Source organism: Micropterus dolomieu, linkage group LG09, assembly GCF_021292245.1.
Source record: "Micropterus dolomieu isolate WLL.071019.BEF.003 ecotype Adirondacks linkage group LG09, ASM2129224v1, whole genome shotgun sequence".
NCBI lineage: Eukaryota > Metazoa > Chordata > Actinopteri > Centrarchiformes > Centrarchidae > Micropterus > Micropterus dolomieu.
Genome location: NC_060158.1, coordinates 3,508,465 through 3,521,036, shown reverse-complemented (window position 1 = coordinate 3,521,036; position 12,572 = coordinate 3,508,465). Strand labels below are relative to the sequence as shown.

The 12,572-nt window shown below is 41.0% G+C and overlaps 2 protein-coding genes across 3 annotated transcripts in view; one reads left to right on the top strand and one right to left on the bottom strand.

Annotated features, from left to right (window-relative positions):
* LOC123976544 (zinc finger protein 2 homolog) overlaps window positions 1–12,572 on the top strand; it is a 192,147-nt gene that overhangs the window by 144,013 nt on the left and 35,562 nt on the right. The gene's annotated exons all lie outside the window — the stretch shown is intronic.
* LOC123976586 (gastrula zinc finger protein XlCGF7.1-like) overlaps window positions 5,977–12,572 on the bottom strand; it is a 30,087-nt gene continuing 23,491 nt past the window's right edge. The window contains exon 3 of the mRNA XM_046058882.1: window positions 5,977–8,194. Coding sequence (XP_045914838.1) covers window positions 6,339–7,340 — 1,002 coding nt within the window. The 5' untranslated portion in view covers window positions 7,341–8,194 and the 3' untranslated portion in view covers window positions 5,977–6,338. The remainder of the gene's footprint in view (window positions 8,195–12,572) is intronic.

The following is a 12,572-nucleotide window of genomic DNA, read 5'->3' as shown; positions in this document are numbered from 1 at the left end:
GTCCCAAAGAGGCTGGAAGCTCCGCGCTCACTGGCCGAGCCCGGGAACCCGCCTCACTTCCGGGACGTGGCTTCAAAATAAAAGCCTCTGCGAGTTTTGTTTATTCTGACCATAAATCATTTAGTAAACGCTCTGGCTGCTGCTGACATTACAGTTATGATGAGTTAGGAAAAGTTTAATTAGTGCTGATTCTAATCTAAAATCTACACCGAGCGGCAATCTGAAAAATGCTAGTTAGCGTTCCCTTTTTCAATCCCATAAACTCTCACGGTATTATGACTGTTATTATCATTTCAGAGGCAGCCTATTCTGATAGACTAATATCTCCTATCAAGGCGAGTCCAAATGTTTCACAGCACCTTTAGCGCCGTAACAGCATATTCTAACTTGTCATGTCCCATACACATGGATGATTATGTAAATGTATGGAACTGTATATAAACAGGAACCTGTTTGTCTTTGAATTACAGAACAAACCACAAAAATGGCCAAAACTTCATTATTTGAAAAAACAAAACCTAACAAGTGCACATGTGTAACCAGTCAGAGTTTAGCAGCAATGATAATACTTAGATACAGAGAGCTGCAGTTTTTCCAAGTTAAATCTTGGTCTTCTATTATCCCGTATGAATTTGCCTAGATATCTGAGAAACTAGACAAACTGAAAATGTGTGTTGTTACAAAACTCAGTACAACATATGATGATGTTCAATCTTAAATCTAGTGATAGGGTCTAATGTTGCAATTGATTTCTCACTTTCTAAATTTAATGGAAATCCTGCTCTACAGTTAATGCTGCAGGTCCCCCAGGATTTTACAATGTAACTATTAACACAAGTTTAACAAATCCCTGTTGATCACCACAGTTTCCCACAAAACGTCACACATCAGCAAACTCACTTCTTTCTTACAAGTCGCAACAGACATGTGTGATCCCAACGTTCACATTTTTAGATTAAAAAAAGGGCTGTGAAAACCACAGTCTGAATCTTCTTTACCGGGGGGGGGGGTTGTTGCTGTTTGGCAAAACGTGCAGTATTGTGGTCGAACATAAAGGAAATCATGATTGACACACACGACACATGGCAGAAACACATGGAGGACGTCAGACGAGACACTGAGACACAGGCTGCTGCATCCCGGTCAGCTGCAAGAAAGAATTGAGCTGGTTTAAATACAGGCTCAGGCCTGCAAAGTCCTGGAGGGGCTGTTTAATGATTCTACTACAATTCTAAAGTTAAAAATATAACATCTACCTTTGCAGTTTTCACTTATTCCACAATTTCACCACAAATAAACACCCCAAAACATTGCAAACTTTTCTAAAAGTTGCCAGGCATTTTATGCCGCTTTCCAGACCGGTAGGAACTGGGAAATGTCCGACTTCCAACCTCAAAGCGTTTCAGGTGCGTGATGATAAATGTAAACAATAAACGTGGCTGACCGTGACAAACTTATGTTTCTTTGGCAAGTTTCTGCAGTTAAACCCTCAGCAGTGCATTTGGTATTAATTAAAAGGACGGCCATTTTATAAATGTACGTTACTCGTTAACTGTGTATCCTTCTAGCTACACCAGTTGGTAATAGGGTTGAAACAATTCATCGATAAAATCGATACGCTGTGAACACGACGTGATTACGATGGCGCTGTTTGCAAAGTGGAGGAAGAGAGAAAACAGCGAGTCAAAGAAGAAAGTGTCCAAAGTCTGGGATTATTTCAAGCTAAAGAAAACAACAACTCTGTAACGTTACCGTCCGTCCACCGTAAAACCAAACTGATGTCGCCTCGGCAACAGCACAACGGCGCCTGATCAGAAAGCAGACGGTGTTCTGCCAGCGGACCACAGACAAGCTAACAGTAACTTTAGCATTTAGCTGAAGTCATGACTGATTGTTGAGTTGAAGCCAAAGTAAGCTGCAGAGCTCAGCTGTAAATGTGACCATGTGCGTTTGTTGTTCTGCTTTTTGGGCCGTGAGCTGTGACCTCACAGTCAGGAGTTAACTGGGTGTCGGGAGCTGCAGCTCTCTGTAGCTCAGATGATCCCTGCTACCTGCGTGTGCTGATCCGTCTTTCACCCAGATTATTTGTCTTTATAATAACAAACAGCTGTTTCGTGTGCAGGTTCGCGTCATTTCACGTTTCACATCTTACATGTTTTCTTGACAAAACGTGGTTTGGAGACCAGCGTCGAGTGACACAGCTGCTGTCAGTGCGTGTAGCGTGTGACCCCCTGTCACCGATCAGTCACGTAGTGCGAACTTCAACGACCACAACGACTTCAAGACTGCCGTCATATAACGGCAAGTTGTGTTTGTGCCATCGGCTGACGCTGAAAGTCGCAAACAAGCAAAAGTACTTCTTAAACGACGCATCAATGAATCGTTGAAATAAGCTATAGAAGCTTTGAGTACTAAAATCATCGTTAGCTGCAGCCCTAGTTGGTAATCCTCAAAAGTCAGCAGAAGTTGGAGGCTACATTTCCAAATGTTTTCACATTTCTGGGCATTTTTAACATTTTCCTGAATAACTTTTGGGCAGAGAAGATGAATTTCACAGATTGTTTACTGTAACCAGCTACCTGATAACATTGACAAAACATTTCTACATCAATTTACAACAAGTTTTACTATTTTATACTAGTATGTTTTATTTTAATGTAATACTTTACCTTTTAGTTTATGGTTTACCATTTACAGTGTGTGACGTCATTCGGCTGCTACTTGTGAAGTCGGTTCACAAGTAGGAAATCCAACTTCAAGTGGCGTTCATGGTACCTTTTCTAGTTGGAGGTCAGAAATTTCCCAGTAACGAATTGCCTGGAACGCAGCATTAGACGCAAACAATAAAAAAAATGGCCTGCGAAATCCTGGAGGGAGTGAATTATTAACTCAGCGTTCTGTCCCCACATCACCAGTCACATCACTTTACTATCCATACTGCTATCAGCGAGAGCATCAAACCTCCTAAGAGTCTCTCGTAATGTTGCACTGGAAATTATGTTATGAGATTGTACAGAATTAAATATGCAGTAATTCATTTATTTATTGTTATAATTTATTTTAAATGAAAAAAAAAATCCTTTGTTTCCTATTTTGTTCAGTTATGATGTAAGAAAACTGAGTTTAATTAGTGCTAATTTTCTTCAGCTGATGAAGAAAAAAAAAGAAAAGAAACAAATTGACATTGAACTAGCAACCCGCTCTCCTAACAGTCTTCCACACATCTCTGCACTTCCAATTCAGCAGTCACCCAAAACTTCATTTTATTTAATCATTTATTTGTCAAAACCAAAAACACACTGTAACAGATTACAATAACATGAAACAGATGCGGGTTGCTACCCGAGGCTAATGTGCAACCCCCATCTTCCCTGGTTAGGCTCCTTCGCTTAAAAAAGGTCAACACATATTGTCATAACCAAAAAATAAATAAGCACATAATAAATAGTGACACTGCGCCACCCTGCAGTCTTCACTTGCTGATCTCCTGGTGGAGAAGCTATTAGTGTTTGTTTTTGTCATGTATGGACAGCTGGAGCATTTGGTTTTTATCTATTATTTTCATTCCAATATTTTTTATTCTTTATATTGCTTATTTTATGCCACGTGCCTACAATGTTTTTAAACCACATCATTGTCTTGTATCAGAGGTTGCAATGTAGTTCTCTCAATAAATGGTAGGTCAGATGGTAATATCGATTCCCACCCTATCGTCTCTAAATCTCTCACACTTCCAAAATCCTCTTTTTTCCAGTATAACACACTGGATGTCTGAGTTTAGCAGCAATGATAATATTTAGATACAGAGAGCTGCAGTTTTTCCAAGTTAAATCTTGGTCTTCTATTATCCCGTATGAATTTGCCTAGATATCTGAGTAACTTTCTAAAATCCTTTGTTGGAATATCAGATGGCAACATTTGGATAGGGTACAGTATTCTTGGTAAATCATTTATTTTAATCAATGCAATCCTACCAATACACAGAACATCTCTCTAAATCATTCTTAATCTTAGCTTTTACTGGTACAATATTATGTTTTGTTAACTGATTCAACTCATATGGGATAAAGATACCAAGATATTTGAGACCATCTCTATTAATCGGGAATGGAAAATTTAGTTGACCCTGTTGTAGTCTACCCATTGGTAGTGCAACTGACTCCCCAAAATTAATCTTATATCCTGAAAAACTGCTGAATCTGTTAACAACCTCAATAAGTTCTGGCAGAGAAGTACTAGGATTAGTTAGGAACAGCAAAACATCATCAGCATACAAGACAATTTTATGCTCATCTTGCATTGTTTTTATTCTACTAATTTCCTCATTGCATCTAATATCTTCAGCCAGGGGTTATATAATCAGAGAAACAGACAAACAGAAGTGGTGACAAAGTATTTCCTTGTATAGTACCTCTGTTATAGAAAAGGCAGGTGAGAGTATTCCATTAACCAACACTGCTGATTTTGGATCTGTATAGAGTAACTTAACCAGCTGAGTATATACTTCAGGAAAGGAGAATCTATGTAGGCCCTTAAAGATACCTCCATTCGATTCTATCAAAAGCTTTCACCACATCTAAGGTCACTATATATGAAATGCCTATGAAAACATGTTTTCATTCTTTTGATCGGTGGACCCATACAGACTAAAATATAAACTATTGAGGAATTGACACATATTCAGACTTTATGACCGCTTCAAAGGTCAGGAGTCACCACTTCTTTTTCATCTCTCGTTTACCATGCAAACAATGTGTAGCACTAGCTGAGGCAGGAGACTCAGAGCTTCAGGAGGTTTTACACATCCAGAGACCTATAAAAACAAGACCCGGCTTCTTATTGAAACATGCAAGAGCATTAGTAAAGCTGGAGAAACACAGAGAAAGTCACATTAGCTCACCAGCTAACGCTGAGCAGTTGCTAATGTTATCCGGTGCAAAGTTATATCGCTTTCCACATTACTTCACCAGCTAACGCAACCCATGTTACTATCCTGTGTACCACTGTTGATTTAGCCTGCAAGAAAGGATGTAACGGTAAAAAGCAAATGTGGAGCGATTTGTTTACTAACATTAGCCTATAGTGATGCAGCCACGAGCAGCCAGCTAATGCTACAGTAGCTCGGACCTGCCGCTGTTTGCTTCGAAACGTTCAGTTTAGGTTTATTATGGTTTTACCGATACTCAGGTACACAGCTCCTCCACCTTTTAGTCGCTGTAACTAACATGACCCACATAATATACAACCCAGAGGAAGAGCCACTAACACTACAGTAAATTTACTTACTGCGGTCTGACTGTTATAAAGTGTGACACAATCTCATTATAATATTCACTCCAGCCCACTAACCGTTTCAGTATCATCCAATACATGTAGCTGTGCTGACATTGCTGAGCCTCCGGTGAAAGATACACAGATAGTAAAGATAGTTACTGAAAGAAGCAGGCGAGCTAACGCTGTAGCACGTCGGCTAAATGCAGTAAATGTACCATGATCATGTAACGAGCATGTTTTAGATTAGTTCAACCTGCAGCTGATAAAACTGATACTGTAACGTTGCAGTGGGAGGTTACCTGAGTTCCCAGCATATTGTGTGAAGCTGCCTCCCTGTCTGTCTATAGCCGCAGTCACTCTGCCTTTTTTTCGGGAGGATTGTGCCGATATGCGGCTCGCTGCACTGAATGAAGTAACGTTACAGCGCCGGTGTTGATCCGCCTCTGAGACGGGAACGCTGAAGTAACAGAACCTGAACATGTCTGAGTGAACAGCCACAGCCTGCATGCAGGTGATCCTGCAGGATTTCTATATGAAAGCGGTTGTGTTTCGGATATTGCTCATTCATGAGTTCAAGCGAGCACGTGTACGAGCACAAGCCTGTTAGCAATCTTAAAACCGCACTGCTAGTGGCCGCTGGAAACTCCATAATGCCCCTTTAAAACAGTACACTGTTAGTCTACCTAAACTAAAGCAGTTATATTTTAATGGGCTGTTTTTATTTGTTAAATATGCAAAAACACTTTCCATGGTCTTTAATGTGTTTCTGATAAAAGTAACTCGTCAATTATCATAACCATTCATGCAGAACGAGTTCAACATTTCAAAATTTTACTGTCAACATTTCTTTGTTGTCCCGCCCCATCCAGGTTGTGATTGGTCAATTCACTAAAAGTGACACACAAAGATAAATTACAGCTGAACCTGTCTGCTGCTCAATAACAGTCATTAAAAGAACATGAAAAGTAGTTGCAAAGCCGATCAGGAACTGATCAGTCTCTATGGTTTAGCACTATCTGAATCATCCTGACTGGTTCTGGTCCTCCACAGTCCTCTCCATCAGTTTAAGCTTCCATGTCTTCAGCTGAGCTGCTGGCTCGAGGCTCTGCCTCTCTGTTCTCCGGTTGGTTTCCATGTGAGGACTCGTCACCACACTTGTGCTTTTTGAGTTGTTTACACCAAGTGAATCTTCTGTCACAAACACTGCAGCTAAATGGTTTCTCTCCTGTGTGGATTCTCATGTGTACCTTCAAATTTGTCTTCAGAGTAAATGTTTTTCCACACTCAGAGCAGCTGAATGGTTTCTCTCCTGTGTGCGTTCTCATGTGTAGCTTCAAACTTCCCTTTACAGAAAATGTTTTCCCACACTCAGAGCAGCTAAATGGTTTCTCTTCTGTGTGAATTATCGTGTGTCTCTGCAAAGTTACCTTCAGAGAAAATCTTTTTCCACACTCAGAGCAGCTGAATGGTTTCTCTCCCGTATGCCTTCTCATGTGTACCTGCAACGATCCCTTTTTAGTAAATTTCTTCCCGCACTCAGAGCAGCTGAATAGTTTTTCTGTATGATTTTTTAAATGATCCCGCATTGTTCCCTTTTGGGTAAATGTTTTCCCGCACTCAGAGCAACTGAATGGCTTCTCTCCTGAATGTGTTCCCATGTGTCTCTTCCAACTATGCTTCATAGCAAATCGTTTCCCACACTCAGAGCAGCTGTACGGTTTCTCTCCTGTGTGAGTTCTCAAGTGTTGCTGCAAATTTGACTTCACAGTAAATCTTTTCCCACACTCAGAGCAGCTGAATGGTTTCTCTCCTGCATGTCTTCTCATGTGGACCTTCCATTGTGTCTTCAGAGTAAATGTTTTCCCACACTCAGAGCAGTTAAACTGTTTTTTGTCAGTAATGTGTGTCCTACGACTGACTGGAACGTCATTATTGTAGGAGTTTAAATCTGACTGAGGTTCTCTGGTCTTCTCCCAGTCATCACCAAGTTGAAAATGTCTATCAGGATCAGAGTTTCTGGCTGGTTCTGGTCCTCCACAGTCCTCTCCATCAGCTTCTGTCTCCATCAGTGCGGTTGGGCTTTGATGAAGCTGTGAGGACTGAGGTTTCTCTTCATCATCTTCTTCACTCTTCACAGGGACAGGAGTGAATGGGAACTTGTTGATATCAGCCTCCTCCAGCCCTGGAAGCTGCTCTCCCTCCTGACTGGAACAGAGTTCCTCCGGTTCCTCTTAAATGTATGGCGGCCCTGGTGGGTCCTCCTGGTCCAGATTGGGGCTCCACTCCTGCTGCTCACCAACAATCACTTTTCGGACATCTGAAGGTAAAGCTGGGTCTTCTTGCTTTGCCCCCTTGAGTTCTCCTGTATGATTTGAGTGTATATTAAGAAGGCGATTATTGTAAAATGTTTCAACACACTCAGAGCAGCTGAGTAGTTTCCTGCTAGTATGACATGTTGTATCACTCAGAGATTTTAAATCTGAATAAGGTTCTCTGGTCTCCTCCCAGCCACCATCACTGTCGCCAGTCTCAGGTTCAGAAGAATCTTTGGTCTTGTCTTCAGTCTCAGGCTGTAAAAGTCTATCTGGATCAGAGTCCCTGGCTGGTTCTGGTCCTCCACAGTCCTCTCCATCAGCTTCCATCTGTTCAGTTTGGCTTTGATGAAGCTGTGAGGACTGAGGTTTCTCTTCATCTTCTTCACTCTTCACAGAGACAGGAGTGAATGGGAAATTGGTGATATCAGCCTCCTCCAGTCCTGGAAGCTGCTCTCCCTCCTGACTGGTCCAGAGTTCCTCCTGTTCCTCTTCAATGTGTGGGGGCTCTGGTGGGTCCTCCTGGTCCAGACTGGGGCTCAACTCCGGCTGCATAGGGGCAACCTCTTGTCTACTTTGTAACAGCTGCTGGACGTCTGCAGGACTCACTGAAACAAAGACACATTGAGGAAAACTGTGAGTTAATGCTAACTCAGAGTGTAACATTATTCATAATAGAACAGTTGAGAGCACGGAGTGTCAGTTTACAACCTGCCCCAGTGTTCAAATTTACTTCATTAAATCTCCTTTTTCATCATTGATCATTTGGAAAGTCTGCTGCATTATGGAGTGCAAAGATAACAGCTTCAAGCTGGCATCATGCTGTCATGTTGTGGTTCACTCCCCATCTAACGGACGGTTTAAAAAAAAAATCTCATATTCAAGTTTGTTCAATATTGCAGGTTCTTAGATAAAATAGTTAGAACATTGTTGGTTAAAGCTGGTTAATTTTTATGGCTATGAAAAAAACATGTTTAAGCAAGATGTTCAACATGAGCACAATTTGCTGTCTAACTAAATTCCTCAGTATTTATCATTCTGTTCTGTTTCAGTCAGATATCCACTTAGGGCATGGTTTTCATTGACAGGTCTAATGAGACGAGGGACATCACAAGTTTCGATGTACACGAACAAATGTTTAAGTGTGTTTTTACTAGGGTTGGACCAGCATATTTGATCATAAGATACTTGATCATAGATTTGAATGTTGTTTGCGCTACTGAATCTCTGCCTGCAGTCATAACTGTATATTCTTTATAGGCTATAGAAAACATTAAAATATCCATCCATCTAACCGCTTATCCTGCATTCTACAGGGTCGCGCGGGGCTGGAGCCAATCCCAGCTGACATCAGGCGAAAGGCGAGGTCCAGTCGCCAGTCCATCGCAGGGCCACACAGACAAACAACCAGTTACACTCACACCTAAGGACAATTTAGGGTCACCAATCAACCTAGCCTGCATGTCTTTGGATGGTGGGAGGAAGCCGGAGCACCCGGAGAGGACCCACGCAGACACGGGGATAATATGCAAACTCCACACAGAAAGGCCGGGACAGCCGGGGTTTGAACCCACAACCTTCTTGCTGCAGCCCTATTTACAAGTTGCAACACGTGTGATACGAACGTTTCCCATTTGTAGACAAAAAAAAAATCTAATTGGGCCCCTCTGCGTAGCTGTTGTTACCACAGATCTAGGACCTACCTGTCCCATCAAAAGCTTTACATAACTAAAATTAAAGGCTTGCAACTGTCTTGTTTCTTATAGTTCGATACTAGTAATAGAACAATATTTACCGGTGGTGATTTGTACATGCAAGTCTGCATACAGGATGCAGTTCACTATTTGATGCAAGCAAAAGCCAACATTAAAATGTCCTTAAGGCAATCTTTAACAGTCTCAATGTATTTTTATTGTAAAATTAAGAGATAAAATTCTCCTAACAGTAACACCTATCTGTAGATTTAACGGCCATAATTCAATCTAAATTAATGTATCAAACTGGATTATTTTTATTAATATTGTCCGTAACTTAAAGGTAAGCTGCTCACTGTTTCCAACTGTCCAGCATCCAGTCCAGACAGGAGGTTGTTTTATTTTTTTCCATAATGATCATTAAGTGAAAAAATAATTTGTGTTTGAATTTCTGTCATTAATAAATATTTCATTTTCTTTGTTGTTCTGGTAAAAAGAGACCGAGAGACAGAGAAATCCCCCCAGCCTCCCTGAATGATGCTAACTCATTAACACCATGCTGCTCACCTCACATGTAGGCTAACACAGACTAAAGACTGGCTTCCAGATCGACATCCTTTCCTTTGTCTTTCCTCTCTCTCTTTTCTCGCTTTCCTTTTTTCACAACAAGATTTTGGTTACTAGGCAACATTGTGATCGCTGCGTTTCTGGCGCATCTACTGACTGCAAATAAACACAGTCACTGATGACTGCGCTGAGGCAGGACCGAACCATTTCATGCAGATACGGGGGGGGGGGGGGGGGTTCTTCCTCGATTAACATAGTGGCAAAATTATACCTAGTTTGGTACCCGTTACAGCAACAAACAGGCTTGATCTGGAGGTTTGTGTGAACAGGGCGGGCTTGGATGGAGTCAAAATTCCCGGCCTGAATTACTGTGCCTGGCTGAGGGAGTTTACATGGCTTAGATTTAACAAGAACACCAACACCGTGAGCTGGATCTACGGGACTAGCTGTGGCCCACTACATGCACGAAAAACGAAGTTTGCTGAGGAAACTGGCACCGCCCAGTTTAAACTCAACTGTGTTGCAATGTTTCTGTTACGTTTGTGAGACAATCAGCTGATTATTATTGGCAATAAAACTGTACGGCATAGAAGTTCAGATCAGCCGTAAACTTTTACTGGAAGAAAAAAAACATGTATTTGGATTGTAATTTCTAACGTTATTCTCCAACGCTGTTACCAATAGATGTCACTAAAACTTACACACTTGACTTTTAATATGAGGAGAACTTGGAAAATTGCGTTGCATGTCAATTTAAGGTGTGCACCCTGAAATTTTCTGCCTGTGCCCCTTCAGTTAGGGGCTATAGTTCTACTACAATATCATGCATAAATATCACTTTGTATGTGAAATTAAAATATGTGTGTGCGCATTTGCAAATCACACATTTTGTAAAAAAAAATCTGATCTTCGCGTTACACATTTACACAACACACATGTAAAATACATATTTAAGGATAGTGAAATATTTACGCATCATTTTATACATTTGTGAATTGTCTACTGTGGGTTACAAATATTAAAGTCCAATAAAAACTGCCAAATATAGCTAAAATCACAACAACATAACGTGGTGAGAAAGTGAGCTGAATGTCATGTGGACAAGTCATTAAACGTTACCTGACATACTCATCATGGCTGAAACTGCTGGAATAGTTTTGTGTGGCTCGTCCATACAACAGAGTTCTCTCTTTGGTACGAGCTCCTCGTTTTTGCCTGCATGGTTTAAAGTTAGATGTGGCACCGCTGTCGACAGGTTGGCTAGACCAATCAGATCAGCCCAGCAAATAGCCGATATTCAGTGTGTGACAGCGAAAGGGACTTAGGCTCAGTCAGGGTAAGAACAGGAATCCTCAAGTAAAATTCAAGACCTTTTAAGACATTTTTCAAGTCCTTTTCAACATATTTTAGTCTGGTTGGAATTCCTGTGAAGATCCATTCTCTTACATCAGCTATGACGTTATGCAAATCATGTGAACCATATTGTGGTTTAGTTGGTTCAAACTAGATAATGTGAGCTTGCCTGACCAGTTGACACTAAATATGGAAAGTGTATACTGTTGTTTACAATCTGAAACTTTACTGCTAGAAGCCACTAAAAACTACACAACACACCTTTAAGCTGCAGTCTTTTCATTCAACTTACACTGTAAATTTCCAGCTAAACTGAGGCTTTTTTAAGACCCTTTCCCCTCTCTCGCTTGCCATTCAGCCATCTTGTGCAGAGTTTTACGTGCATTACTGCTGCCGACAGCTGCGTGCACATCGCGGTTCCTCGCGGGTCTATTTCAAGTCGCCAGCTATTTAAAAATGATAAAATATTCTTTATGTGGTTCATCAACGGTGATAAATGATCTGAAAGTCCCGCGAGGTGCCGACAACTCGGCACAACACCAGTGAAGCTGGAGCTCCGTCTCCCACGCTACGCCTACACATGTGCAGTGACGCCCCAGGGTTAGGGTATTCACGCACTTCAAAAACATTTATTGAAAGTTTGATTCTTTTTACATGTTTATTTACAGCATTAAACGTTGAAATGTGTATTGTACAACATTTGGAAAGTTTGCTGTAGCACATCAAACTTTTTTTTAATGTCCAGCTCCACCAGGCTGTGATTGATCTCTTCATGAAAAGTGACACTGACGAGTTCATCGAACACACAGACGGATTTTTATGCTTTTTTTTTCTTCCCCTCTGGCCGATTAATTTCGGTGCATCTCTACTTTTAAGTTCAAGTTCAAGTTCATTTTATTTATATAGCACATTTTATAGCAGCCAATGACTGACCAAAGTGCTTTACAGAACAACAAAATTAAAAGACACTAACACCATGCATAGCAGCACATCATAGAACAGTACAGCAAAGATAAGAACAGCTTAGAGCGGGAGAAGCACAAGCAATCATAGAGTTATCAAAAATAAACAACAGAAAGGACATATAAACATACACACACACACGCATATACATATAGATATATGTATATACAAAGATACACATACATAAACAACCTTAATTATAGGCCAAAGAAAACAAGTGCGTTTTTAAAAGTGACTTAAAAGAGATCACAGAAGGGGCTATCCTAACGTCTAAGGGCAAATTGTTCCACAGCCGAGGCCCAACCACAGAAAAAGCTCGATCCCCTCTGCGTTTAAGTCTGCAGTGAGGGACTTGTAACAGATTTTGTTCGCCTGATCTGAGACTTCTCGATGGAGTATACGGTTGTAG